The sequence below is a fragment of the Xyrauchen texanus genome, chromosome 30 (genome assembly GCF_025860055.1).
Source record: "Xyrauchen texanus isolate HMW12.3.18 chromosome 30, RBS_HiC_50CHRs, whole genome shotgun sequence".
NCBI classification, from domain to species: domain Eukaryota; kingdom Metazoa; phylum Chordata; class Actinopteri; order Cypriniformes; family Catostomidae; genus Xyrauchen; species Xyrauchen texanus.
Window position 1 is genome coordinate 33,439,251 of NC_068305.1, and position 26,426 is coordinate 33,465,676.

Sequence of the window (26,426 nt, forward strand, 5' to 3'; positions counted from 1 at the left end):
GTCTTGGTGGATTGTTAATTGAATACCGTAATTTCCGGACTATAAGCCGCAACTTTTTTCCTACGCTTTGAACCTCGCGGCTTAAACAACGCGGCTAATATATGGATTTTTCCCGCTTTCAAATTTTATACAAAAAAAAAAAAAAAAACATTCTGTGACGTGCTCAGTTTTTTGGCGGCGTGAAGCTTTCATTAGACCAATGAAATTGCCGAACGGGTTAAGGTCAAACAACTTTTTTGTTTACTGTTTAGATTAAATCGAGCGCGCTCAAACTTCCCATCATTCTGATTACGGTAGTCATTTTGTCACCCTCAAGACACGGAGAAATGCATATGATGCAGCTGTCAAGTTGAAGGCGATTGATCTGGCTGTTGGAAACAGCAGCGTGATGAATTGACTCAGTGCAAAAAACCAACTAAAGCTGAGGCTATTCAACTCCGACACCGAAGGAGATGACTTCAGTGGTTTCATGTGCACAAGAGGAGGAAGATAGTGACCAATGACTTTCTTGCTAGGCGTGTGTGGCAGCGGGGGCGTGGTCAAGCGCCCGTCCGGGAGAGAAAAGCGGTAAGGGCACTTACACCTGAGCTAATGTCTAACACCTGTGTCTAATTTCAGTAAGCGTGGGGAGAGCGGCATAAAAAGGCAGCAGAGAGAGAGAGTGAGTGAGTGACAGACAGACACACGTCAGTCTAGTGTTGGCGCATAGAAGTCCAAGAATTGAGAAACTTTATAAAATTGATTGTAAAATTTGCTGTGGCCAATAAAAGCCTTACCTGGAACGTCAAGTGCCCTGCTTCATGTGTCCTTCTTGGGAAAACTGTCACAGTGGCACCAGTGTGACAGTTTTCAGCACTTGATGTTAGCGCCCTTACCACTTTTCTCTCCCGGATGGGCGCTTGACCACGCCCCCACTGCCACACCGTGTTTCGTTAACGTATATTTATTATTGTTACAAGCCGTGTTTCGTTAAAGCCTGTGTAAAGTTCATTTGTTTCATTTGTACCGGTAGGCACCTGCGGCTTATAGACAGGTGCAGCTTATTTATGTTCAAAATAATAATTTTTTAAAAATTCAGTGGGTGCGGCTTATATTCAGGTGCGCTCAATAGTCCGGAAATTACGGTAATAAGAGTTAGGGCACTCACTGGCCTACTGTATGCTTGTAAGTATGTGTGGTCCATACCAAACACAGACCCCCGTCAGCACTGTCAAACACCCAGATAAGCAGGAGCATCTACAAGCCAGCTCTAATGAAAACACACTGCAGCTCTACAAGCACAGACACCAGTAACCACTTATTAGGGCACAGGGGAGTTGCACACGCACGCACGCACGCACGAACGCACGCACGAACGCACACACACACACACACACACACACACACACACACACACACACACACACACACACACACACACACACACCGTTGAAGGTCATCTGAAGAAGAGCGAGCATTGATTGGGAGCAGGGTAGTGGATGTAATCACCTGCACTATAGTGAAGAGGACAGTTTATGACAATAGCTAACCAGGTGGTTAATGGATGCGCTTGATTTGAGAAGATAGGGATGTGTAGTGTGTCACTTGACATTCCAGCATGCAAGACCAATAGATTTTCAGAGTTCAAGTGTGGACAAGAAAAGTCATTTTTATATACAGATAGACCATTCTTACCAGTGCCATTGAGACCTTATTTACAGAGGAGCCATCTTATATTTTTGACGGTAATGACAACAAATCAAATCATTTTTATTTGTATAGCGCATTCCACAACAGACGTTTTTAAAGCAGCTGTACCAGAAATGATGCTTTAACAGAAATTAAAGCTGTAATGTCTTAGTCATTGTGCAATTTGATAAAAATGTGATAGAAGATTGTGCCTCAATAAGTAAAAAGTATTTGTACTTAGCGCCCCTGTTAGCAAGTCAAAGGAGATTGTGGCAAGGAACAAAAAATTCCCCAATTTAATGTAGAAAAAACCCCACAAAGCTGTGAGGGTAGACATACAGTCTCTTCAATGGGTTTTATTGTTGTTTAAAGTGTTTTTAATAATTCCGCAGACAAAACATTGAAAAAAATACACCTTTTCAAAATAAAACCCTCCAGAAAACATTATTTGTGGAAAATTAAATGTGATCTAGGACCTTTATACAGATTTATACAGTGCATTCCATGGAAGAGACTGTAAGTCTATTTCTCACAGCCTCATTTTCATTCCCGTCAAAAATCAAATATGGCGCTACTGTGAGAAAGGTCTATAATACATGTATAATATCTATAATACCTGTAGAGAGCATGCACATGATTTTCTATATGTTGCTTGCAAAGTATTTTATTTCCTCTAAATACATGGGTTTTAATGGAGAAATATGCTTTTTTTCCCCCATAATTGTGTAGTTATAACATCTACCAGCATGCTCTAACTGGATTATGCTAATCAGCCAAAACTTGACTCCTTGTCCAGTACATAATGGATCAGGCCATTACATAAAATGGACTCGAATGGAGATCCTTGAATGGTGTCAAAAGCATCATGACTGAGTTGCAACTGACCTGGGCCAAGCTTAGCAACTGCATACAGCAGGTCGTAGTTAATAACAGGTGTGGCTTCATCAATCTGTTGCCAGCCGACTGGAGGTGAGCCAGGTGGGGAGATGAGGAACTGTTTCGAAGGCTGGGGAGGAGCCAGGTGCAAATTGTCTCCTTCGGATGCTGGGTTCTGCACCTGTAAGCCAGAGGATGCGGATGCAGGTGTTATTCTAATCAGGATTAAGTTGAACAAAAAGCCAGCCTTCTCCTCCATTTTAAAACCAGAAAACTTGATAATCAGCTGACCAGATGTTTCTCAAGTATTGAAAATAGTTCTTACATTTTTGATGGAATTTGTCAATTCTGTGCCACTAGATTCATCAAACGGAATTGCGAAAAGGTTTCCCAAACACTTTCACATGTGTCATTGGTCAGAAGAATAGTGAGTCCTGGTCAAAAAGCATGCCATTGGTTGAGCTAATGTTGCCATGTTGGGCTGTTCGGAATGCTCAAACAAAGCGTTTACACTTTTATGGGAACTCAGCCTATGAAATGGCTTACATATTGTTGTCTGCATATTACGCTGGGATAGAAGAAAGTAATTTAAAGGTATAGTTGACATCATAAATAAAAATTATTGTATCAATTTCTCACCCCAGAGGGGGCTGGCATTCGTGAGAACCAGTCCTTTTCCCGATGGGCTGGCCACGAAACTGTGCTGCGACAGAGCAACCCCCCCCACCCCGGGGCCTATTTTTGTTTCCAGTTCGCCCCTGACTCACCCTCATGATGTGGAAACAATTTCACACACCATATTTAAAGCAAACATATGAAACACTTTCAAAAATTCTCTACACTGCTAGCATATTTAAGATGTCCTCAGTTTGAACTCTGCTGACTTTGCATCAACCATGTCAACTTTGAGGCATTTTTTCTATGATGAGCAGCTAATAATTAAAGATAAAGTACCTAATAATATCAACTAACATAATGCATTTATTTGAAAGCGATCTTCTCCGGGCAGTTGATTCATCCCTACTAGAGTTGTGCAATCCTGAATATGAGTTCATTTCCTGCTAACACAAGGGGTTAGAGACACTGGCATAATTTTGCAGAAGGATTACGATGAGCATGATGTATGATCAAATGCTAGCTGCACTCTGTGACCCTAATGTCTCAATTTGACATACAGGAACTCAATGATAATGCATAGTTTATACTTTAAAGAGAAATTTAAATTAGTCTCTTGGCTGCTTAAAATAGTGCCTTAGAGAGACAAAGCTTCTTTGGGCCGGCCATGAAAGTTCTTACCTGGGCAAAGTAAAGTTTGAGTTTTTTCCCTATAAAAGGTGTCTCGTGTAGCTCTATCCTGGCACTGGCTGCTGCTTTGGGGTTACTAAAGTTGATTCGTACACGTCGAAAGCTCTTAAACTGCTGGAACGTCACACCTTCGTCGTACACAAGGAAGAGTGCCTCAAACATTTCCTGAAAGACAAGGAAAATGAACAAGTCATGAATAAGTTCAATTCTGTCCTCTGGCTGATGTGGAAACATTACAAAAGCATGTATCGTCACAGAGGACAAAGAAAGTATTGCAAGCATAGCGCAATAAAATGCTTTTTTACGAAGCTAGAAACAAGCGAAGCTGGTTCCAGCAATATCAGTCTTATCAGGGCGATGAGAAAGAATATTACAATTAATATCAGCACATCACTGAGTGAATGAACATCATTGTATTGTTTTATGAGACAAGAGCGCTCTTTGAACTAGGCATGCCTCAGAGGACATCCAATCAGCCGTGCTAGAACTGGACCCTATTGGAGAGACAGATGAATCTGTTATGACATCATATTAATTTCCTGTGCAGGAGAGAAACTGATGAAAGCAATTCTATCTGCAGCTTGTTTCTCAGTCCAGCTGGGTTTGCCTTGTCTGTCATGGCCATTAAACCAAATGTTTTATTATTCAGTTAGCAAGCTACAAACATGTCAACCTGCACAGGAAGATTCTATTCAAACAGTTGCTTTGCCATGATAGTATCCTGAGATAGTATTTTCTCAGTGTCCTGAGAAAAAAAACAACAACAACTTTACGTTATTGTCCATTATAGCACACTTTGCAAATATCACTGAGGATACAACGTGTACTTTATTTTGTAGTCTGACACAAAAAAATCAAGCTTGTGTAACTAGAGACATTCATATATTTGCATTGACTGTGTTTTGGACCTAATGCTTGTATTTGAGTATTGAGGATTTTCCCCATTTAATTTCCTTACCTGAACCTAACCTTCAATGTGAAGACTCAAATATTTGCTCATAGGCTTATTGCCTTTGTAATTATATAATGGCTTCTCTTTTTAACTCCAATTAATTTAGCAGTCCTCTAATGAATTTATTTGTTACCTTAAACTACGTATGGTTCTCTGGTTAGGTAAATAAAACCACACTCTTATGAAACTCTCCTTTGGAGAAGCATCTGACATTCTAGAACAGAAACAACTTAAACTAATTACGGTTTCCAAAAAAGAAAACAATCAAATGTGTGTAGTCTATTTCATTCCTTATTTGATTCTTCAACTTAGTGAGGTATTTAATGTGCTATTTTGAGAGAACTGTTATAATGGCTAATGTTTCATTGTTAGGTATGCATTGCCTTTTAAAGGCATAGCACATAAGCACTTAGATTTGAGGCAAATGAGGGCACCACCATGAAACCCTCAAATATGCCCTTAAATTCTATTCAACCACTACAATGTGAGAACAAATAATAGTCCACAATGTAAAACCGTTATATCCAGCACTAAAAGGAAGGCCTTTAAAGGGTTAATTCACCCCAAAATGAAGACTCTCATGTTGAGTAAATGACTTGCTGTACTTTCTTCCATGGAATTCCAAAGGAGATGTTAGGCAGAATGTTATGGAATAGCTTCAGTCACCATTCACTTTCATTGTGTGGAGAAAAGATGCAGTGAAAGTGAATGGTGACTAAGGATAACATTCTGCCTAACATCTTTTGTGCTTCAAGAAAGAAAGAAAGAAAGAAAGAAAGAAAGTCATATGGGTTTGTGACAAAATCAGGGCAAGTAAATGATGTAAGAATTTTCATTTTGGGGGACCTATCCTTCTAAACTTGACCACATCAAGAATTATGTTGCATGCAAATACGTTTGTTTGAAAAAAAACCCAGCTATTTTTGAATGGCCCTCAATGAAGAAATAGGTTTTGCAGAATGGTGTAGTTCTATCAGTTACCAGCAAGGGCTAATGGACCGTGCTAACCAGCCATGCAAACCTTGGCCTCTTGATAGTGCACTTGAATATTGCTCTAGGGGGATGGTCCTTAATAAGAATATTGTAAGTTGCTTTGGATTAAAGTGTCTGCTAAATGACAATATCAATCAAGAGAGTCTGTGGTTGTTGCTTTACAATACTCAGAATCTAAAGTCATTACTTTTAGTATCATGAAATAGTGAATGTGCTCCATTACAATGTCAAGAGACAGAGGTAGATGAAAGATTAGAGGCTTTTGCTGAGTCAGTTCTCTTCCACAGCGTCAATTCGCCAAACATCTTGTATCCTGTCACAATCTGTGAGAAACCTTCAGCATATTCCTTCATCTTTGTGCCAAGAGTAAGTGTCCCAGGAGATGACAGCTGCAGACGAGTCATGTCCGCCGTGTGTCAGGATGTGAGGTGTGCATCAGCAGTGTCAGCTGGGCCATCTCTGAATAACTCAGCAATGGCAGGTGACACCAGAGTATATCAGAGTGTTGCAGTGCATATGTGTGCATTTTCCATATTTTGCTGTCTTACTCAGCACTTCCCTGAAGTTATACAAGATGCTCAGAATGTGTCTAAAGCCAATTATATAACCATAAGTTGATGGTGTGTGAAATACAGAATCACAGCACATATGTCTGATGCACTGTGCCTTGAAATGAGACAGCTTTGCAAATAAAGGCTGACTTTTCTGTATTGCAATTCGAAGAGCAGGGATGTTCACAATTTAGACCAGGTATCCTTCAGTACAAGGATCAAAGAAGCCTAATGCTAGTATAGTAACAACATTTTTTTTTACTAGATTTTGAAATTTTCTGTAAGTGAAAACTTGTTGCCAAGATGCTAGGGTGTTGCTATGGGATTCTGAGTGTTTTTTTTTAAGCATGCAGCTATATGGTTGCCAGGGCACTCTGGGTGGTTGATAAGTGGTCAGTTACTGGCCCAAGTCAAAAGAGCAAGTCTCTGTGATATTGTGGTCCCTACACATGTTTCGGGTCCTACTTCAATAGGTGCTTTTCCACCATTAGGCCAAACAGTTCTCATCGCAAAACTGTAACGTTCTTACGCTTCCTTTTACCACTTTGGTGCCGTAAAATCAGTAGAATGTATGTAAGGATCCGCATGAGAGGTAAACATTGGAGCGAGTGCAGCACACTATGGAGGATGATCGCATATTGAAGTTTTTGGGACTGCCTTTTCCCCTGGTTTCACAATCAAAAAAGACATGGACCATGTCACAAAAAGCAAAGTAAAGAGAAAAAGTCACGAGGTTTACCATTATTTGCTGAGGACTTGTGTTTACCACCAGACACTAACATACACAAAGTTAAAAGTTCCCACACTAGCTTAAAAGGATATTTATTGACAAAGTATTATATAAGTATCATATAAATATAGTATATGAGAATACATTGATGTATTTTGAGTTTAAATGAGCTAGTAGTCTACTTCCCAGACGAAAAAAGTGTGTAGAAAAATAAATGTAGGCTACAATACTAGTTAAACCATCATGAAGCTGCATTAGAGTTGTTACATACTAAACCCATTTTGCTAGCACGGTTGCTCATGGTTAGCTAACTGTCGTGACAATTCTGGGCCAAGAACGGTTTATAATTGTGCCGTGCCAAACTGTGCTCCAGTGGAAAAGCTACTGTAAGTGTTCCGTACTGTGCTCAGAACCATTCGACCCGATGGCGGAAAAGCGGCTAATGTAAGTCTGTTTTATTTTTACCCACATTATGATTTTATAATTGTAGGTACCATTCGTGTAAGTAGCAAAAACGGTAAGGAATGCATTATGCATATATGTTTCATACTTAAGGATAGTGGTTTGTTTAAATCCCTTACGCTATGTATGAGCAATAATGGTGATGCCTGCCATAGCAAGCTGCTTTTTTAAATGCTCCACCATCATCAGTGTCCCAAAGAAACCCAAAATCACAGGACTTAATGACTACAGACCTGTCGCTCTGACATCTGTGGTCATAAAGTAATTTGAGAGACTGGTGTTGGCCCACCTGAAAGACATCACTGGACCCTTTCTGGATCCCCTTCAATTTGCTTATCAAGCAAACAGGTCTGTGAATGATGCAGACCACATGGACTTGCATCATATCCTGCAATATCTGGACAGAGCAGGGACATACTGTATGCAAGGATCCTTTTTGTGGACTTCAGTTTGGCTTTCAACACCATATTACCAACTATTATACTGACTAAATTAAACCAACTCTCTGTTCCAACCTCTATCTGTCAGTGGCTCACCAGCTTTCTGACAGATAGGCAGCTGTAAGTGAGACTGGGGAAATTCACTTCCAGCAGCTGTACGATCAGCACTGGTGCCCCCTAAGGATGTGTGTTCTCCCCACAACTCTTCTTACATTTATGCATTTGGCAGACGCTTTTATCCAAAGCGACTTACAGTGCACTTATTACAGGGACAATCCCCCCGGAGCAACCTGGAGTTAAGTGCCTTGCTCAAGGACACAATGGTGGTGGCCGTGGGGTTCGAACCTGCGACCCTCTGATTAACAGCCCTGTGCTTTAGCCACTACGCAACCACCACACCACTCCACTTCTTCCTGTACACAAATGACTCCACCACCAAGGACCCCTCTGTCAACTTTAATAGAAGTGAGCAGATGACACTACGGTCATCGGCCTCATCCAGGATGACAATGAGTCTGCATACAGAAGGGAGGTTGAACAGCTGGCTGTCTGGTGCATTCAAATCAACCTGGAGCTGAACACGCTAAAAACAGTGGAGATGATAGTGGACTTTAGGAGGAACACCCCGACATTGACCCCACTCACTATTCTGAACAGCACTGTGGCAGCAGTGGAGTCATTCAGGTTCCCGGGCTCTACCATCTCACAGGACCTGAAGTGGGAAACCTGCATTGACTGAAAAAGTCCCAGTAGAGTTTGTACTTCCTTTGCCAGTTGAGGAATTTCAACCTGCTACAGGCACTGCTGATACAGTTCTACTCAGCAGTCACTGAGTCTTTTTTTATGCACTTCAGTAACTGTTAGGGTTTGGTTTTGCTACGAAATTGGACATAGGAAGATTACAAAGGACAATTCAGACTGTTGAATGGATTATTGGTTGCCCCCTGCCCTCCCTTTATAAATTGTACACTTCCAGATTGAGAAAAAGGGCTGGAAAAACAATGGAAGAAAACAATATTGAACAGAGGCTGGTAGTCGTAAAAATATGTACATGCAAATAAAAGTGAGACACAAAACATGCCCTGTACTGGAAACTTCTGTCACCAAGACAAATTACTTGTATGTGTAAGAATACTTGGCAATAAAGCTCATTCTCAGAATCTGATTGAGCATCTATAGGATGTGCTGGACCAACAAGTCCGATCCATATAGGCCCACCTTGCAACTTACAGGACTTAAAGGATCTGCTGCTAACCTCTTGGTGCCAGATACCACAGGACACCTTCAGAGGTCTTGTGGAGTCCATGCCATGACGGGTCAGAGCTGTTTTGTTGGAATGAGGGGGACCATATGATATTAGGCAGGTGGTTTTAATGTTGTGGCTGATCTGTGTATTGATTTGTTTTTAAGTTGGGGGAACAGATTTGTTATGAACATTTTTCAAAGTGGGCTCACATTGACTCCAATCCAATCATAATAGTGATTAGTTTGTTTATAGAATACTTGATGTAACGAAATGCCAAATGTGTTTGAAATTAACAGGAAATGGCTGTCTTTATTCTGAAGTAGTTATTTTGAGAAAGCATTACCTCAATTTGTTACTCAAAAATGCATCTTGCCATCTCAAAATTATTTGCATTAGTTGACAAATTGTGCCCTATAACTATTGCCTTGGTATCTACATGATATCACTTTAAATCCCCTAGGGACCTTTTACCCCAAGTGTGGGGTAATAGGCTCCCTCACCACCTTTTTTAAAAAACAACAACAACTGATTTTTAATCTAAACAACCTTCTGTTGTTATTTCTTTTCACAAAAATGATGTTGCTCCATCAATTTTCAATAAAGATAAAAACATTTTGAGTAAAGTCATAGCCAATTTTACAACTTTAGTGCATGACAATGTAATGTCAACAAACCCTAAAATGACTGTAAAATTGTCAAATGTAAACAACTTTACAGCTCAAATAATACATGCATTTTAAAATAATTAAATGTAAGTGATTTTATCTAATTAATTATCTTTACATTTCTGCCTTCAAACCCTCCAAAAATTAGCCCCATTCACTTACATTGTAAGTGCCTCACTCTTACCTAAATGTTTGCTTTTTTTGTTAAAGAAAAGGAGGGACGAGTTAAATAATTTTTTGTGGTAATCAACATTATGCCACAAATGCTGTCGATTGAGCTTAACTTGTATTGAACCAGGCCCGGTTCCAAAATCACAGGGTGCTTCTGAAAATAGTGTCGGTGCTCTGTATAAAGGGGAGATGTATCATAATGACAAATTTTTTAATAGATTAAATCATGTTTAAATTCTACTAAAACAATGTAAATAACAGTTTTTTATGTACAAAACATTTATTGTAACAATAACAGGTTTTTTTCACATGATCTGTCACTGCAAATGACAGCAAAATGCTGCGCCTGCAGATTAGGACATACTGATTTGCACAATCATACACGTTTATACATTTTGATGCAGCAATTGTAGCAAATGCAGGGGTTTTTGTGTGTTTGATGGTATTAAAGGAAATCAGCTTGCCAATTTACAGTATTAGTCTTACATTTACAATTGAGCAGAGGTGTGCAGGTAGTTTGGTTCAGGGGCCACATTAGATGTTATATTCTGCATAGTTATATCTTTTAATCCCAGAAGTAGTAGTGCACTTATGCACTCAATGATGCACTATTTTCTGAAGTGTATACAGACTGATGGGACAATTCTGCAATTGCTTTAACTTTTGCTGCTACATTTCTATCATGTGTTAGTAAAACTGAATTAAGACTCAGTATAATTACCATACTTCAATGCAATGATAGTTTAGTATTCAATTTAACACTTTAATTTAACACACATTTTACGAATAACACAAAGAACAAATATAATTCTTTCTCACTTGGTTTTGCTCGCATGTCCCTTCCATGTGCAAATTAAGCAAAGATCTATTGGGATTTTACTAAAGTTCATCACTGAAAAGGTTTGCTAGTCAACTTGGCACTAAACAGCATACGCAGAATCAGGAATGGACAAGGAGTGGCAGCATCACACTTTTCTTTGAGCATAATATTGCACTATTGAGCGCTAAGAGGAGAGAGCAACTCTGAGCATATTAAAAGCTTGCGGATGTGCGATAGGTCCCCAAGTCAGATAAATGAAAGATCTAATAAAAAACATTCATGATAAATCGACCCGTGGGCAGCAGTTTGCCCTGGTCTGCTATTGAGGGTGCTCTAAGATTTGTTTGAGGGTGCTTGGATCTCTCAAGCACCCACGTAGAACTGGGCCTGTACTGAACCAGGATTATTCCTTTAAGACACAACTAATTGAGTAGATGTAATGGTTTGCATTATGTGTTAACCTAATTTTGAAAGCTGTTTGTACACTCAACACAATACAATCACATTCAAAACAAGATCCAGCATTTAGATATGTGTATGTTGTAGGTAATTTTGACTAGACAGAAAAGCACAGAGAAAGAGAGCAGACTGGCAGTAATATCTCCAGTTCTCCATAGAGAATCTCACTAGTACTTTATTTCCACTGAGAACTGTTTATGTGTTCTCCTTTGCGAGCCGGGAGAAATCTATTGTTGTGCTTTCGGTTTTGTGCTAGGAGCTGACCAGAAATATTTTTTCCCCTATTGGGGTCAGCTTTATTCTTCTACTTTTGATCTTAAATTAAATCAGATTTAAGCAAATCAACAGGTCTGCTCTTCATTAACCACCACCTTACAACACATCATGTGAAAACAGCAACTGTTTAAAGCAGTTGCCCTGATTTAAAGAAGTGAAAATGCACATTGATTCAACCTAGTTCTTGATAAATGCCATGAGAATCAGCCATAATGTTGTCTAGACGAGGCCAAGCTGGATATAGAGCTCTGGTGGCTATGTATATAATGTGTTTCTATGACTTTATGAATTTGATGTACAACAATTCTACAAACTAAATTTATAAATATAGCTGCAAGCAGCAATTAACGGGGTTCAAGCCTTTAAGGTTGAACAAGGCTGTTTTTAGGGAACGCATGCTCTCCGATCAATTTTCACAACACGTGTTTTCTACAATATCTTGTCCACTGGAAATTTGTGTAAAGACATATTTTAAATGTTTTTTTGGCTAAACGATCTACACCAAGTTACACAACAGTACGACATATAGAACGGACGATATGTCTATCCATCACAGTCTAGTGTTCATTTGTGTCCAATTAAAGATGGTATACACTGTACATTGAATAAGGTCTATTGTCTCTAGAACCTGTATGATCTCAACCCACTAAAGCACGAAATTACTACGTTATGACACACTCAGTTACCAGCTTTTCACTCAACAGATAAAAAGACCATCAATGATAAAAGAGATGCTAAAAATAACATGCATTAGTCCAGTGACACTTCACATAGATTGTTGCTTTTCTGCCAAGACAAACATAAGCAACTTCAAACTGCGTCAAATGACAAGACTAAGATATAAACATTTCATTAGAATGGAATGAGTGGCCTTCACATCTAGAGAAAAAGAGGTGCTACGCTTTTTCCACTCTTCTTTCAGGGTGGTGTGGTATGCATGTGGGTATTTAAGCAATTACAGCTGTTCCTCGGCCAAGCTGTGAGTTTACTGTTGGGTGTGGGGATGAAAGAGTGGATAATGTATACTGAGCCTAACCTTACCATTAATCATGACATCCATGTCAAATTTAACAGTCCCCTGCTTTTAATCAAGACCAGATCCTCTGCTTGCTGGGAGATGTATAGCCTTAGACCAGGAATGGCAGAGGAGAATAGGTGAGTTTTGCATGAAGACACACTATTCATCTTAAACAGATCCAGGCCAGATTCTCTTGAGTGTTCAACTTTAACCTCAGCTAAATATAACTCTTTAAATATGCAATTTTAAAACACCACAATACTTCTCTTAAGAGCAGTAGAGATGAGTCAGAGTTAGCCATCAAACTTTCATAGTATTCTTGACTCAGGCATGCATAACATCTGAAAATGAATATTACAACAAAGGAAATGGGACTGATCACAGATGTAATCTATTGTAACACAGTAAACAGCCATAGCTCACGGACCGCACACAGTCCTTTCGCTGACCATCTTATGCATATTGCACATAAAACTGGTAAGTACATTCTCGATCTGACAATTTGGTGAACTGATTTAACAGTAAATGGACTCTGTGCTGGAGTGCCTGAGATGTCCTGTCATTAGAGGAAGCAGGTCACCTCTGTGTCATCCAGAGAAAATAAAAGTGACCTCCTGACTTGCAGTGTTTCCAGCGAGGAGAAAAGTAATATGGATAGACCGGAAGACCTGCTGCTCTTTCTGCTATTACTTAGCATTATGGTCCAGCTGAACCAAAGCCCAGTTCCAGCACAGGCAATAAAAAAACATGTCTCAGGAAAATTGAGAGGCAGGAAAAAAAGAGACAGTTAGATTCAGAAACACTGCATGTTCTTATAATAGTTAATACAGTAGGAGTGATGCCTATGGTTAAGATAAAGATATACTTTGTGAAACAAAAAAAAAAGAAAAAGCCTGCCTCAATATATATTGGTCATAGGTGTTTTCAACCATTGACTCATTATATATTATGAATAGTATTTATATATAGAATTTGATTATATATTTTAAATAATATATTTAAAAATAATTAAATACATTTTTATTATAAAATATATATGTAAAAATAAGGGTTAAAATAAGCAACAATAGAATGGCCTAAATATAAATTTTTTCATGATCCAATCAAATCCCAATGTATAAAATGAAGCCACTTCCTACATTATTTATCACTGAATTAATATTCTGTTTCATGTCAAATACATCACATTACAGAAGTTAAATGTGTTGCAAATTTTCCTAGTAGATGCTTACACTAATGCATTTGGCAGATCTTAAAGTGCATTCCATGTATACTGTACAGTATATTAGTATGTTTACCCAAGGAATCAAACCCATGGCCTTGGTGTTGCTAGCACTGTAACATTTGAGTTACAGCAACATTGTGCCTACATTATGTCAGCAAAACAATTCCCATCTATTTCTGGAGAGATGGAGCTTTGGAGCAGTGATAGTCATCTTTAAAAGAAAACTCCTTAGCCATTTACATTCCTTCCATTCTCAGCAAGAAGACTACATTAATATTCTCATCACAGCACTATGCTGTCAGGACACACAAGATACGTCAAAGATCCCTCTAACCCCCCTCCTCCAGATCTGATTTGGGTCACTATGCACAGAGCTCTATTATTTACTAAACTAGCAAGTAAGCAGAGTAGTCCTCGAACAGACTACCTATATATATGTATGATGTGTGACCAAAATAAAAATAAATAAAATAAAGGATTCTATATATCACTAGGAGAATTTCACTGATGCCAGTGCAGTTGCAAAGGAAGCAATGGACCATTGTGACTGACATTAAACACCCATCCAAATACAAAATGGACAATGATTGATTACCTTAGGGTGTGTGATGTGGAAAGGTGGTCTGTCGGCAGGGGAGTGACGCACTGAAGATAAATTAATGTTATTTTTATGAATGGTGTGGTGGTGTCAATAAAAAGAGCTGTCAAAACAATAATATTATGACTCACTGCAAACCTCGCAGAAAGGCACAATCTACCACTGAGTGCAAAATAACCACCAGGTACCGGTAAAATCATTAGTGAGAAAATAAAAGTAAGAGATAAAGTATTAGAACTCAAAATCTAATAATCAATGGCAAGCCATTCTATTTGGTCTCAATTTCTGACATCAAGGGAGAAATGGCAGGTGTACTGTAAAAATGCACCGATAAAGTACAAACTTAGAATCTGTTTGCTTCTTTATTTTGAGTTATCCGTAATGAGGCTCGCAAGGCTTTTATACAAGTGTTTCCTACCCTTTTTTGTCTCATGTTCACCAACATCCCCCATCAGAAAGACTTCTTCGACACCAAACCAGAAATGTGTTTGTTTTAACTCATTTTACACAACATACATTTCAATAAAGCAGTTTTACATTTCATAATTACGATTACTTTTTAAACAAAAATTTATCAGTATTGTGTGTGAAAAACAGATGGTGCTTCTAACACTTATGAGACACCTGATCTTGTTTGTCTTTCACTAGCTTTAACAGTTCTGGGGGCAACTGTATACTATCCAAACTTTCTCGAGAAAGACCCGAACGTAAATGTATTTTGAATTGAAATCCAATTACGTTTTAAATAAAAGATTACAATGTAAAATCGAAATATTTCCAAGTGTCTTGGGAATCAGGTTTACATCAGAATGATGAATGACACTGTAACACAGTCTCCCTAAATCAGCTATACAAACACTTAACCATACATACTCCAAACAAATATGAGAGTTAGGGTGGAAGTTCCTACCCTACCTTGACCTTCTGATTGGTGAACACATCTACATCCACTGCACAGGCGATGAGGGTAGAGATACTACATTCCACGCTCCTGGAAGGCATGCTGGGTTCACTCAGGGTTAAGAGACAACCGGCTCCTGACTGTGTGTGTGTGTGTGTGTGTGTGTGTGAGAGAGAGAGAGAGAGAGAGAGAGAGAGAGAGAGAGAGAGAGAGAGAGAGAGGTGTGTCTGAAAGCACACGAGGAGCCTCTGTGTTTGGATGAGCTGGTTTCCTGTTCTGAAGAGCTTGCCGTAACTCTGAGGCAGTGTGTGTGTGAGTATGTGTGTTCTCGGCAGTTCTGAAAGAGCAGGCGGGCAGGCAGAGAGCAAAGAATGAGTCTCCCCCCACTCTCTTACTCCATGCCATGACATCACTACCTCTCTTATGAATACTTGCTTGCACACCAACAATTTAATGTTTAAAGTACCAAACACACTTCTAGTTTACAGTATACATGTATACAGTGTGTATTGTGAATATTTTGTATTTATTACATATGAGGTGCATAATCTTCATCTGTATTTTTTCCATCATTTTTTTGCCACTCAGATGAATGGCATTCTGCTATGATCTCTGCACCTGTGATAATCTCGCTCTCTCTCAAACACACTCACGGCCGTGTTCGTCACTCCTACTGCACAGGTCTGGGCGCAGAATGACAATAAAAGGACAAAATTATTAACTTGTAGACATAAACGTATTGATAATACATACCAGTGTCTAAATCCATCCATCTATCTATCTATCTATCTATCTATCTTGCACTATTGGGACAAACCAAATTGTGAAATACAGATACTGTTCATAGTTTCTGTGTCTTTTTTATTTTATTTTTGGTCAGTCAATTCTTTATTCTCTAAGTTAGGGCTAAAAACAGATTTGTGGTGTGGTTGGGTGGCTTACAAAGCAGGACAGAAGAGTGACTCAGCACTGCAGATTTATAAGCATCATAGACAACTAATGAGGGAATGGAAAAGAGGTCTTAAAAAAGAAGCCACTCAAGAGAAAGAGAGAGAGAGATGGAGAGATAAGGTCTATATATGCAGGTATGATGGATATATTATTAATATATCATACAATTACAGGACATCATTCAGCATGCAACAAAAAATCATTCTAATTTAGGAGGCTATTTACAGTATGTTTCTGAAGCATGTCACAATTCAGTTTGACTATTAATCTTTTATATCAAACTGTATGAGCAAAATATTATTTATGGTACAAAACACAAATGTAACAAATTTAGACACAAATGACTATAACTGCTGAAGGGGTTTATTTTTCGAAAATGACCAGCTGACTGTATATTGTCCAGCATAGGCATATTGCAAGGCAACTTATCAAATAAATAACAATGGAAAGAGCATAGCTACATCAGTTGTCTTGGACAATGCTGAACAATCACTATCCAGGATCAGTTTTCTAAAAAAGGAATATAAAAAAGCATCAGAAAGGAAAAACAAAAAGAGACACAGTCAGCACTCAGTACTAGAGGGACAAACAAAAAGGTCAGTGACCGTCCTAAATGGCCTATGCTTAAAGATTCGGCACCAGACAATTGAGTCATCACATTGTCTGCAATGCAACCCCAGAAGGTCATGTTTACCTTTCCAGCACTCTGAGAGCAATGATAAAACAGAATTGTGAGAGTATGTAATGTTGTCCTGGCTTGATGGACGCGCTTGAATTTGATCAGAACGGGTCAATAAATGAGCAGCATAAATGGTGCTGGCTCCAAGGCAACCTTGAAAGGGGAAATGGCCTCACTACACAACACCTGGTGCAGAACACCCAATATGAAAGCTGCTAATCTAAGATGGTTTGACAATAATGGATGGATATGAAACTGCTGGTGTATATATACGCCAAGGGTCCTTGAGAATGACAAGGCTGGAACAGAGTAATACTGTGTACTTCCTGAGATGCTATGGGACTTTTTCAATTAGGAGGCAAGGACAGCATTGGGAACACACACACACACACACACACACACACACACACACACACACACACACACACACACCGTTGTGTTTCCATGTTTTATGGGGACTTTCCATAGACATAATGGTTTTTATACTGTACAAACTTTATATTCTATCCCCTAAACCTAACCCTCACAGAAAACTTTCTGCATTTTTACATTTTCAAAAAACATAATTTAGTGATGATTTATAAGCTGTTTTCCTCATGGGGACCGACAAAATGTCCCCACAAGGTCAAACATTTCGGGTTTTACTATCCTTATGGGGACATTTGGTCCCCACAAAGTGATAAATACACGCTCACACACACACACACACACACACACACACACACACACACACACACACACACACACACACACACACACACACACACGTTGTGTTTCCATGTTTTATGGGGACTTTCCATAGACATAATGGTTTTTATACTGTACAAACTTTATATTCTATCCCCTAACCCTACCCTAAACCTAACCCTCACAGAAAACTTTCTGCATTTTTACATTTTCAAAAACATAATTTAGTGATGATTTATAAGCTGTTTTCCTCATGGGGACCGACAAAATGTCCCCACGAGGTCAAACATTTCGGGTTTTACTATCCTTATGGGGACATTTGGTCCCCACAAAGTGATAAATACACGCTCACACACACACACACACACAATTAAATGGATTGGCATAAACTACATTTCATGAGTTTCCTATTTATTCCTATTATAGAGCATAATTTTATCCATAGAGAAATTGATTTTATGGATATTGTATAAATATTTTGAGACCAGTCATGAGCTCTGAGGTGGTACTGTATATGCTTCATAGGAGCCATGAGTCAGAGCAGGGGCGTGGCCACAAAACTAAGCTAAAACTAAGCTTTGCCACCCCCAACTTGGACCTAGCTTTCATAGTGGAGACGGTTTGCAATGGCTTAACCCGTCCATATCGTGCTCGTTCTACACGTTGACAAAGCATTTTTTTTTAAGTTGAAGTGTATAATTTCAAACAGAATTGCAAAAATAATTATTTGATATATGCATATTAAGCTGGGATAGGGGGAAAACATTTTATAGAAAAATTACACACTTCATCTTTGCCTAATTCCTGTTGAAGAACTGCACTACCCACAATCCTGAGGCGACATTCAACAAACGGATAAGATGCTGTTGCCATGGAAACAGAAATAGCAAAAATCCAAGAGCTCAGCAGTGACCGCCCACTCCCATAAACCATTGCACTTGATGTAATCATGTCAGTCTGCCTTAACTCTGAAACACCATACACACTTGTATATATTTTTATATTTTTGCATAAACCTCCAATATATGGAATTTTACACATATAGCCGATCGTTTTAGATCGCACAGTCGTTTCTGATTCAATTGCATAATTAAAAATGCTACAAGGGAAATGTAGTTCATTTCATCACAAAGACATTAAGTACACAGTCACATACCTTTGTCTTTTTCCTTGTTTTCAAATACTTTTTTGCTTGAAATCAAAGGTTGTAAAGTTTTGATTAATCTCAGAGCTCATTGATTTGCTTCGAACAAAGGCCACTGAATAAGTGGGTGGTCAGTGTTGTGTTCAGTTGAAATTTATTGAATTTGCCATGTAAAATCCCGAAGTGCCATTATTGCTTTTTTAAGACAACTATTTATATTATACCTAGTGGGTCAGAGCATTCGCCCTGGACATCCTTCATACAACATTGGTGGAACTATTTTAAAAGCTAATCTTTCCCTACCAATCGCTCCATAAATGTCATGGAAATGGTTCTAAATATGGTGCTATGGCTTGCCTGTGGTCCCACTATGATATGCTGAGTCTGTGTGATATGTTGTTTCAGTACCTATCTGGTCAGCTTCCACCATGATTTTTTACTCTCTTGTCCCTCAGCTAGGTCAGGGGTTGCAGGTGATCTATTCCATCAGCTAAATAGCTTGCTGTCCCTACATAAAAGATTAATAGAAAACATTTCTTCATAGAATTTGCAGCATACCATCTTTAGACTTTTATCCTTCATTTGGCAAAAAAGAAAAAGAAAAAAGGAAGAGGCAATCTGGAATAATCATCTGACATACAGAGAGGGAAGCAATGAGGATCCATGTTATCGATGTAGTTGCCTTTATTGATTAAATCACTTTATTAATTGATTCATCATCAGGATGAGAAGATATAGACAGAATTGTAATTTTTGGGTAATTCCCAAATTAATTTGACTCTATGACATCTTAGCCCCTGACTCTAAGAATCTGTGCCATTTCTCAACATGACAAACTGGTAACACGCCAAATAACTTTAATAACTTTAAAGTCATCAGAAAACATATAATGCATGCCAGCTCAATAGATCATGTAGGCTACAGTCAACTACATGAAGAAAAAATAAATCTAGGAGATAAAATATATTTTTCTGCAATTAGTTTTTTTAATATTTCAATAAAACTAGATAATGAAGATGCTATCCACTGAAGAAATATTTAATGGTTACCTGATTTTTTTTATTTTTATTTTTTTCAGAGTATGAATATATTAAAATACTGTATATGATATGACAATCAAAGTTCATTTCTTACTGTTAGAATATCATTGAATATCATAGAATATCTTTACTGTACAGTATGTTCTTTTCTGGAGCTTGAAAGTTTGGACTTACATTGTATGAACAAAAACACCTCATAAATCCTTCGAAAAATCTTAGTTTGTGTTCCACGGGAGAAAGAATGTCATTTGAGTTTGATACAGAATGAGGGCGAGTAAATGATGAAAGAATTATAATTCTTGAGCGAACTATCACTTTAAGAAAAATATACAGTAATTTCGTACTTATTTAAGCAAACATAATTTCTTCTTTGATTTGATTTTGATGAATTAGCTCACCAAAGAAGAATACTGTGTTTTAAGGTGCACACAGACTATGACATAATAAACATGTAGTCATGCCTTAGTCATCCCTTATTCTCTCTCTGTCTCACACACACACACACACGCTCGTTTCTCACGGATAGAGTGCTGTCTCAGGGGTTACTCACACTCTGCAGGTGTTGAATAGCAATAGCAGTGGCAGTATTCTTGGGACTCTATACCAATCTATCTGGACTTTGTTATGGAAATGGAGTAATACCCAGCTTCCTCCAGCACAGACTGAAATAAGTCCACACACACGGAGTCAGTTCTCACACACAAACATACTATGCAAAAAACAGGCAGATTGGTAGAGAAAAGTAATTCAGTGGTAAAAGATGCACAAACTTGCAGTAAAAAAATTATAGAGTGAAAATATGGTCAGATATTTAAAGGAATAGTTCAGCCGAAAAAGGAAATTCTGCCATCATTTACTCACTCTCATGTTGTTACAAACCCACATGACCTTTACAACCCATTTCAACACAAAAGAAGATTTTAGCCAATATGTTGGTCTCAATTACTTTGCACTTTCTTTTATTCTTCTGCTTAAATTCTCCTTTGTGTTCCATGGAAGAAATAAAGAAATATAGGTTTGGAACAACATAAGGGGTTAGGAAATGATGACATGAACTATCCCTTTAAAGACAACACAAAATCGTAATTGTCTCTATTCAATTTCTTAATAAACGTCCCTGTTCTTATTGTGCAATAATTCATCATTATTTTAACCCCTACATGCATGGGACTTTCATCAAACACCAGATAGTGTACATTTGTTTTTATATTTTCTAAACAATTAGAAAATAATGGAATATTTAGATGTTTTTTTTTTTCATATATCACCAGCTCTCATTGAAAATTAACGGTCTCCTTTCGCTTCCAGCGACAAAATCGCTGACATCGTGAACGGGGCATAATGGTTAGGTTTAGGCACTGATTTGGTAAGGATGTCTTTTTTAAAACGTCTCATTTATATTTTAAAACACTACTGGTTAGGTTCAGGCACAATATTTATATTAGGGATGTATGTTTTAAAAACATCCATCTAAAATTCACCTTAAAACCTCATCTGAATACAACACCATTTTATTAGTTTTTAGAGCCCCCGGCTGGACATTTTACTGGAAACCTGCAGCCAAATGTGTAATGCAGCACGTAAATTTTTAATTGCAAAAATTGTTCATGTCCACGTACATTTCATAAGATCAGGCTGATTGCATCATTACTGTTCATGTGTTACACTTGCTGTAGTTTACTTCCATGTTGTTTCTTCATCAAATAGCAATGTAAAATTTGAATCAAGTCAATTACTGAAACAACAGTGAAACCCTGAGTAACAAGTAGCATGTATTGTATGTATTTGTAGATGTATATGGAATACTGATAATGCACCTTTGTTGCACAGATAATTAATGTGATATAATATTTATTTCTATAAATATAATACTAATTTATCTTGTAATAAACAAAGAAATAGATATCCTATTATAGTAAACCTATACACTGTAGATATTAAATAATCATAAAAATTGAATTTATGGAAGTGCAAAAAAAACCAACAACAACACTATTGCATACCTAAGGTCTCTAATGATCCTATACACTTTTGGTACTTAAGCAATATAATAAATAAATAAATATATATATATATATATATATATATATATATATATATATATATATATATATATATATATATATATATATTGTGTGTGTGTGTTACACTATTTATAAGAGAAAGATTGAGGAAAACTACAGAGGTGTGGGCACAACTCCAAAATATGGAACAGGGGGTAGAATGAGTTCCTGGGTATGCGTTTAAGGGTTACAGAAAAAAAAAAATACAAATTTAATAACTTTCTCCACCTCTGAAATGACTTTTCTTTTCTGCTAATGCAACTGAGGCCAGTTAAATGAAAGGCAGGGAAATGAGTGTAGTTACGCTAAATTAATTTACTCTATTAACAATGTTAAAATCTACACATAAACATGCCCGCACACACACATTCACACTTAATGTATGTTCACAGTTATAATCAGATCTGTCTTAAGCATAATCAGGTGGCCAGACAGCCTTTATTTAATATCTGGACATGTTTAATCTGATGAGGCAGATAGCAATCCTGAATCTACAGGGCGCAGACACAGAAAGGATATGATTAGCTCAACTGAAACCACCTGAATATACTTCACTGCAGTCTCCTGCGTGTTTAAACAAGTAAAGTAGGGCAAATGAACCACCGGTGATCTGCAGTAATAGAGGAAGAAGGGAGATGAAGTGTGCATGTAAGAGGCAGTCTGGAATTATCATCTGATTTACAGTGACCTTCCGAGGGAATGTTGAGGTGAAAGAAAGAGACAGTCAATTAGGATTGAAGTCATTGATGTAGCCGCCATATTTTATTTAATCACTTTATGTATGATTTGTCCTCAGGGTGAGAAAATAAAGACAGAATTTTAATTTATGTGTAAAATATTCCAAAGACATAAAATTGCATTAAAAATGTAAAAAATGGCACCAAAAGTGGCACCACTTGTTGAATTAAACAAAGCAACGTGGTTAAATGCAACAGTGTAGCTTCCTACTGTTTGAAACATTTATCTTTGCATAATACATATTGTTTTGCATACCATATTGTACATCTTAAAATAGTAGGCAGTGTACATTATCTAATTTGGAGTATGCAGTAAGCAGTAAGAAGTGTGCCAGCATTCAATTCAAGGCATGTAAGGAAAAAGAGGATTTAAAAAGAAATAGACAAGATTTTGCGGAATGAAAGAGGGCAGTAAAACACAGAGACAAACACACAATGAGAATGAGAGAGGAGAGAGGAAAGGAAGAGAGTAGCGGACTGCAGCGAGCTGATTAATGGCACTGCTGATGAAAGGCAAGTATTGACGTCAGACACACAATAGAAAGTGAGAAAGCGGGAGTGAGAAAGCCTTTCACTCAAGCTCGCACACAATATTCATGGAATACAAGTAGACAATGTCACATTCTCTCACATTCTGCACAGTTTAAAAGCAGAATGAATATATTTTTGATGAGCACACTACAAGATCTTTAATCTTAAATCAATGTTGAACACTGCTTTGTAAGAGTGAATCAAGAACTAAAGGGCCTCATAAATTGTTACTTTGATCAGCGCCATGGCCTAGCGGTGGGACACATGCTTTGGCACATTAAGCTGTGGTGCTAATACGGGCAATGTGAGTTCGAGTCTAGCTTCCATCACTTTCTAATCCTGTCAATCACTTGTCCTCTATCTAATGTCTATCAAAAATGTGAGCAAAAAAGTTAAATGTAGCCTATTTCTAAAAAAAGATTTCATGGATTCATGAAACATGAGCAGGAAAAAATTCAGTGTAAAATATTTGTACAACCATTATGTCAATTGTTGCGCTGAATGTGCCAATTTGCCTCATATAGCACCTGTGTCAACAATTTCACTAATAGAAATCGGCTATACACTGTATAAGGCTATGCAGTGCATCAAAGGCTGCAAATACCTTCTGCTAAAATCTTATTTTACAGATTTTTTTTAATCTTTAGATTTACCTATGGGATTAAGTTAACCTGGTAAAAACAAACACACCCTAATCCTCAGAGCTAACAGGGGACATTGAGGTTAGAATCATGACCTTAGCATTGTTTAACCTCAGTTATCATCTCAGCTAGTTATATTCTCATGCTCATGACCTTAATGTTTGCTTAAAATGTGTTGAAGATCAAACCGCCACCTTGTCTGGCCCATCAAGGGCAGCAGAGCCAGCCTGTTACCTTGGTGATATTAGTGTACCGGCAGAGGAGGAGAATGCTACAGGCACTGTCTTCTCAAAACATGTCATCTCCGACAGACCGCTTTCCATGGGATTGGGTCCAATTTCAAAGAGATTTGGGACAATTTCTATGGGATTAAGTACATTTCACATTGGATTTGGGTTGACCCAAAGAACAATTTATGGCTGAGATTACTGTATATAGAGATAAAATCAAGTCGAGGGCAGACATTCTATTGCAAGGAGTCTGAAAATCCAACAGATGTGTTCAACTTGTAGAGTTTCTAAATTTTTTTTATTAAAAAGCTCAGCTTTTCAGGGAGATATGCGTTCTGGAACAGGAGAACTAATCTGAAAGCTTTGTCTAAAATAGATGCCAGCATAAAAATATTCATTTAAATCGAGCATCACGTTCATTTCAGGCAGTCCACGACACTCAAGCTCGCAATCTGCTGATGCTCAGCTAATTCATGACATCTACCACAATTCAGACACCTATCAGAAAGTTATTTTTAAAGAGATAGTTTACCCAAAAATGAAAATTCTCTCATCATTTACTCACCCTTATGCCATCCCAGATGTGTATGTCTTTCTTCAAGGGCGTAGATTTGGCTTGAACATGGGGGGGCACAGACAAGAATCTACACCCCTGACTTTCTTACTTCTGCAGAACACAAAACTTTTTAGAAGAATATTTAGCTCTGTAAGTCCTCACAATGCAAGTGAATGGTCACCAAAGTTTTGAAACTCAAAAATCCACATAAACACAGCATCTGTTATGTTACCCCAAGGAGGTTTGATTTGCTGCTCTCCCTGCTCTGATGGCTCAGCAGTGTCAGAAATGTACATTTACATTAAGGGCCAGTTTTTGCCCCCTGGATTTGAATTTCAGGGGCCTTTTTTTACCTTAATGACATCATATATATTTTCTAAACCATATAAAAAATACACTGTATGTCATCCGTTTATGTAAATATGTCAATTTAATAAATTAATTAATACAAAGAATCTCAAGAATCAGAATGTATTACCTGTTACACGAAGAATTAAATCAACTGGCCATAATACTTATAACCAGGGGTTAAATTGGGGCAAAACGGTATGGAACGGTATGGTGTCCATTTAGTGAGTGTGCCTTGCTCTCTAACTAACTTGTATACTGTGTGTGGTTGCTTAAGTAATGCAAATGATAAAATGTATCTTATGTAATTGTTTATGAACTGATAATATGCCCTTTTTCTCATGATATGTATAAAAGGGAATAAAAGTAATCATTGGTGTAGGGCCTCTAGTGTTCATTTCACCGGGAAACTGAAGTGACATACAACAAGACACATAAAAGTCACTTTGCAAAAATGTAGCTGTAACGAGATTCTATTAATGAGAACGGGTTGCAGAATTCTGTTACACATCGCTCTGCACGTACAACGGTGCACACACACAAACACACACACACACACACACACACACACACACACACACACACACACACACACACACACACACACACACACACACACACACACACACACACACAATCACTCCTGATAATGCCAGGAAAAGGCCTGTTTACACATAGATCCCTATCTCTAAGCAAAACACAAACAGCTGCACAACAGACACACACACACACACACACACACACAAAATCTGTTTCAGATACACTCTCCCATTCACAAACACACTCACAGATGCAAGATCTCGCTCTCTCTCTCTCTCTCTGAAGCTATCTGCCAGGCACTGGAACTGCATTAGCCGAGCAGTGACACTAAAGGGCTAACGTGGTGCGGTGACACCTTCTGCTTGTGCATGAGTCACTGTGGCTCGGATCTGCACTCTGTAGCGCGAATGCTGAACATGGCAGCAGAGCCATACAACACCAATCAAGCATGAGACAGTCACTGTGTCCCTCCCAGTCAAAGGGCATCATTGCCTTGCAGGCCTCAGCTTGCTTTAAAGCCTTCCGAAAGGCACACAAGAATAACCGTTAATGATTCTTGCTCTTCCGGACTTATTTCAGTTAGCAGTAGACATAATGTAGCTGCTAAGATTTAAACACACCCTGAAATTAAAAATTCGTTTGTGACTTTTAGTCCATATCTGATAGCTTTGAGGTTACCTGTATGTTAGTGTACTGAAATATTGACAAAATCCACTTTTAGCAGAAATACACATTTAATTATTACAGACTTTCTCATCCGAGAAGACGGTCAAAAAATATTTTGGACTTATGTTGCATCAACTGCATAAACTATAATATGAAATAAGAAAATAAGAAATGTGGAAATGTTGGGAAACAATTTATAATAACTTTAATTTATAAATCATTCACAAACATGCAGATCAGTATTGCACATTTGAGTA

The 26,426-nt window shown here is 38.0% G+C and overlaps 1 protein-coding gene across 4 annotated transcripts in view; it reads right to left on the reverse strand.

Annotated features, from left to right (window-relative positions):
* LOC127623885 (calcipressin-2-like) overlaps positions 1–26,426 on the reverse strand; it is an 82,962-nt gene that overhangs the window by 16,481 nt on the left and 40,055 nt on the right. For 3 of the 4 annotated variants that reach the window (XM_052098466.1, XM_052098467.1, XM_052098468.1), the window contains exons 3-4: positions 3,841–4,014; positions 2,554–2,725 (exon numbers count right to left, since the gene is read on the reverse strand). In XM_052098466.1, coding sequence (XP_051954426.1) covers positions 2,554–2,725; positions 3,841–4,014 — 346 coding nt within the window. Of the gene's footprint in view, positions 1–2,553; positions 2,726–3,840; positions 4,015–15,370; positions 15,676–26,426 lie in introns of those variants that run through there. The other variant, XM_052098469.1, reaches the window with a different exon arrangement.